At 39.3% G+C, this 5,000-nt stretch overlaps 1 protein-coding gene across 1 annotated transcript in view; it reads right to left on the minus strand.

Annotated features, from left to right (window-relative positions):
- The window catches only part of cyp19a1a (cytochrome P450, family 19, subfamily A, polypeptide 1a), a 6,905-nt gene extending 4,456 nt beyond the window's left edge, over positions 1–2,449 (minus strand). Inside the window, exons 1-3 of the mRNA XM_030792998.1 lie at positions 2,245–2,449; positions 160–310; positions 1–6 (exon numbers count right to left, since the gene is read on the minus strand). The exon at positions 1–6 is cut by the window's left edge and continues 149 nt beyond it. Of these exons, the coding sequence (XP_030648858.1) occupies positions 1–6; positions 160–310; positions 2,245–2,449 (362 nt within the window). The remainder of the gene's footprint in view (positions 7–159; positions 311–2,244) is intronic.
- Between the last annotated feature and the right edge of the window lie 2,551 nt (positions 2,450–5,000).

Consider the following 5,000-nt stretch of genomic DNA (forward strand, 5'->3'; position numbering starts at 1 on the left):
GAAGACCTTGATGACATTTGAAAAGAAGATAAAATTTAGCCAGGATTAGTTTAAGATTTATGTAACACAAGTAACAATCTGAGTGTCTCCTTTAGCTCTGAGACAGAAGTTCTGTCATGTGAGGAAGTTTTTGGGGAAGTGTAACTGGCTTGTGCTTACCTGGTGAGGATGACTGTCTCTTCTCCATTAATCCATACTTTCACAATGTCTCCATATTTGTTGTTATAGTAATTGCTTGCTGTTCCTATTCCTGTCCACATGAACCTACAGTAAGACAGCACGGGACCCAGTCCCAAACAATAGGAGGGTCCTACCGCACAGAGAGGCAAAGATGATGGGCTTGGCTGAGACATAGTGCAGTTACTAACAGTGCAGTAAACAGCAGCATGTGATGGAGTGAGATGAAAACAGGATATAGGTAGTTGATGTTGGTAGTTAATGTTGTGATGTAGGTAGTTAATGATGTGATGTGGGTGGTTAATGTTGTGATAGAGGTAGTTAATGATGTGATGTAGGTGGTTAATGTTGTGATGTGGGTAGTTAATGTTGTGATGTGGGTAGTTAATGATGTGATGTGGGTAGTTAATGTTGTTATGTAGGTAGTTAATGTTGTGATGTAGGTAGTTAATGTTGTGATGTAGGTAGTTAATGATGTGATGTGGGTAGTTAATGCTGTGATGTGGGTCGTTAATGTTGTGATGTGGGTAGTTAATGATGTGATGTAGGTGGTTAATGTGATGTGGGTAGTTAATGTTGTGATGTAGGTAGTTAATGATGTGATGTGGGTAGTTAATGCTGTGATGTGGGTCGTTAATGTTGTGATGTGGGTAGTTAATGATGTGATGTAGGTGGTTAATGTGATGTGGGTAGTTAATGTTGTGATGTAGGTAGTTAATGATGTGATGTGGGTAGTTAATGCTGTGATGTGGGTCGTTAATGTTGTGATGTGGGTAGTTAATGATGTGATGTAGGTGGTTAATGTGATGTGGGTAGTTAATGTTGTGATGTGGGTAGTTAATGATGTGATGTAGGTAGTTAATGTTCTGATGTGGGTAGTTAATGATGTGATGTGGGTAGTTAATGATGTGATGTAGGTAGTTAATGATGTGATGTAAGTAGTTAATGTTGTGATAGAGGTAGTTAATGATGTGATGTAGGTAATTAATGTTGTGATGTAGGTGGTTAATGTTGTGATGTAGGTAGTTAATGATGTGATGTGGGTAGTTAATGATGTGATGTGGGTAGTTAATGTTGTGATGTGGGTAGTTAATGTTGTGATGTGGGTAGTTAATGATGTGATAAAGGTAGTTAATGATGTGATGTAGGTGGTTAATGTTGTGATGTGGGTAGTTAATGTTGTGATAGAGGTAGTTAATGTTGTGATGTAGGTGGTTAATGTGATGTAGGTGGTTAATGTTGTGATGTAGGTGGTTAATGTTGTGATGTGGGTAGTTAATGATGTGATGTGAGTAGTTAATGTTGTGATGTAAGTAGTTAATGATGTGATGTGAGTACTTAATGTTGTGATAGAGGTAGTTAATGTTGTGATGTGGGTAGTTAATGTTGAGATGTAGGTAGTTAATGATGTGATGTGGGTAGTTAATGATGTGATGTAGGCAGTTAATGTTGTGATGTGGGTAGTTAATGTTGTGATGTGGGTAGTTAATGATGTGATGTGGGTAGTTAATGTTGTGATGTAGGTGGTTAATGATGTGATGTAGGTAGTTAATGTTGTGATAGAGGTAGTTAATGATGTGATGTAGGTAGTTAATGTTGTGATGTAAGTGGTTAATGATGTGATGTGGGTAGTTAATGTTGTGATAGAGGTAGTTAATGATGTGATGTGGGTAGTTAATGTTGTGATAGAGGTAGTTAATGATGTGATGTGGGTAGTTAATGATGTGATGTAGGTGGTTAATGATGTGATGTGGGTGGTTAATGTTGTGATAGAGGTAGTTAATGATGTGATGTAGGTAGTTAATGATGTGATGTAGGTGGTTAATGTTGTGATGTAGGTAGTTAAGGGTTTTATGTAGGTGGTTAATGTTGTGATGTAGGTAGTTAATGATGTGATGTAGGTAGTTAATGATGTGATGTGGGTAGTTAATGATGTGATGTAGGTAGTTAATGTTGTGATGTAGGTAGTTAATGTTGTGATGTAGGTAGTTAATGATGTGATGTGGGTAGTTAATGTCGTGATGTGGGTAGTTAATGTTGTTTGTGGCTGTGTGTTATGTGTCTAACCTGGCATGGCTGACTTTGCTGGACGTTTCTGCATGGCGACCAACAGGCTGAGCAGGATGAGCAGGGTGGCGGTTGCTCCACGCAGGCTCCCAGACGCCTTCTCCGTATGGTTGTGTGTCGTGGGAAGCAGGAGCTCTGTGACTGCCTCATTCAGACGGACACCACCGTCAGGGTGTGTGCAAGGTGAAAACAGATGACAGGCCATAGGGACAGTTTGCCTCACACAGATGCTAAATGATGAGCTGCTCTGTGCTGTGAAGCCGCTGTAATGGGTGGTTAATATCCTCTTATATACTGCGGCGGTGGGATGGCAGCCAGGTCAGGGTAATTTAAAAGTCAAAACATACAGAAAGGCTTTCAAACAAAGCCTGTATAACCTTGTCTTTGGACAAGCTGCTGGGTCTTTGTGTCCTTGAAAAACCAAGGGCCTGAGGGAGTCAGCACACTGTGGACACACTGTTTTCAAAACATAGTCCACTTTAAAGTCCAACCTGCTTACCTCTGGAACCCAATCTCACAGCTGTTTGGTACATTCTCATTCTTCATTTTCAGATCAAAGACTGACTTTGCAGATCAAAGCCTGTGAAACCTTTTTTCATTCGTACTGATCTAAGCAGAGGCCACCTGTTCTGACAAGCTGAATGAGGTGTTGGTAAAGCATTGATGAATTGTTGATTAAGTGTCAGTAAAGAGTTGGTAAAGCCTTTGTAAAAGATCAGTAAAAAGTTGGTAAAATGATGGTGAGGTGTTAGTCGAGCTTTGGTGAGGTGTTGGTGAGGTGTTAGTAGAGCTTTGGTGAGGTGTTGGTGAGGTGTTGGTGAGGTGTTGGTGAGGTGTTCGTAAAGCGTTGATAAAACATCAGTGGAATGCTGATAAAGTGCTGTGAAAACGTTGGGCTGTAAAGCATCTCTGCAAGTTAATTTATCTTTAATTTGTTAATTTTATATGATTTGTAAATGGCATTTGTCTTTACTAATTGTATTCTTATTGGCGTTAAATTTGAGGCTGACCTATAAATGTTTTACAAACATAGTAGGAGAATACATTAAAAATGCTTTATAAATGAATAATTGTGTGCCTTGTGTAACTGATGTGTGACTGATTGTCTTAACTCATTGGTATATACATAGATGAACACTCAGTTATCTCTGAAGAGAAACTACAAATCAACATCTTTTTACTCTATTTACCAAGTTAACACGTTTATTTACACTGTTTATCTGTTCATATCTAACATCTATTCAATTATTCTTCTCTGTTTTCAAACAGACTTTTTATGTTAAACATACTCTTTCCACACTGTTTGGTGGCATGGAGCACAAAACCCTGTTTGTGCTGTTAGCTGGTCTTTGTGCAGAATGAAGTCAGAATGCAGAACTCTGTGAATTCACAGAACACCCACACTCTGTACTCAAGAATCCACAGGAGTCAAATGGCCATCATTCTACATGTAGCAAGACACAACTTGGCCAGTGTTGGCTGTTAGAGGATATGGGTCAGAGGTCAGCACAGACTTTGAGTCTGATGGTATTTGTTTGATATGTGGACACCCCCACATGTGAAACTGTGTCTAGTCTACATGGCATAAACACATGGACCTCGGTCTTCTCAGTCTCACACAGTCATGCCTTTGTCTTAAACATTAATGCACTTTCCTGTTCATTTACCAATATCTTAAAAAGAGTTCAGCATGCATTGTGCATTTGATCAGATCAGTGTACTGTAAATTCTCTAATAGTGGCCAGGGCCTTTATTTACCTCAGCTGAAGAAAGAACCAGGCCTTTATTAGAGACAGGCCATTATTTAATGCGTTACTATAATCTGTGACATCATAATGCAAGCGAAACAGCGCAGATTGTTTTAAGTATGTGAGCTCTTATGAAAGCTACAACGTGAGATAGTTTAATTACGCTGATGCAGTATACATATCTGTATATTGCATCAGCTTGTGTGCAATAAACAATAAAGTTTAGCACACAGACCACACAAAAGCAGATGTTTCACGAGCATTCAAATTGCAGAATTTTCACAGATCATTTTAATGTACCAATATTACCTGAATTTGAAGAGAGAATGAAGAGCATAATTACTGACATTAAAACCATCTGTGGATATAGCATAATGATGCAATAGTTTGCAAAGAACAGTAATTCTATCACAAAATGAAATTGGTAATCATTTACAATATTTTCGTCGATCTGATACAGAGAATGGGACCTCCTCCGTGTCTTTAAGGAGGGCACCTCGGAGGAAGACCGGAACAACGTGGCCCCCAGACCAGTCTGCTCTAGGTGCCTCTATGATGTGGTGAACCACAGAAAACCCGGTCAACTCCCTGAATTATTTTTGCTCCATGACAAACTCAGTATGATAATGGAACAACAGCCTAATGCAACCAGTAATTGACTGACTGGATTTTATGTCTGCATTTTTATGCGTGTGTAAGTTATACATCAGAAATATGTTTCAAAATTATTGATTAATTTTTGTGAGAACCATACACCCAGGGACCTAAGTTCAAGTTCAAGTTCAAGTTCAAGTTTATTTAGAGCCCAATATCACTGTTTACAGTCTCAAAGGGCTTTACAAGCCACAACAGTCAAATCAAAATATGACGGCACCCCCTGACTTAATCCTCATGGCGGGCAAGAAAAAACTCCCCAAAAACCCAAGAGGGAAATGGGAAAATGGGAGAAATCTTGAGAAGGACCACAGAGAGAGGAGACCCCTCCTTGGCCAGACAGGCGTGCAATAG

The sequence above is a fragment of the Chanos chanos genome, chromosome 2, assembly GCF_902362185.1.
Source record: "Chanos chanos chromosome 2, fChaCha1.1, whole genome shotgun sequence".
Classification (NCBI taxonomy): Eukaryota; Metazoa; Chordata; class Actinopteri; order Gonorynchiformes; family Chanidae; genus Chanos; species Chanos chanos.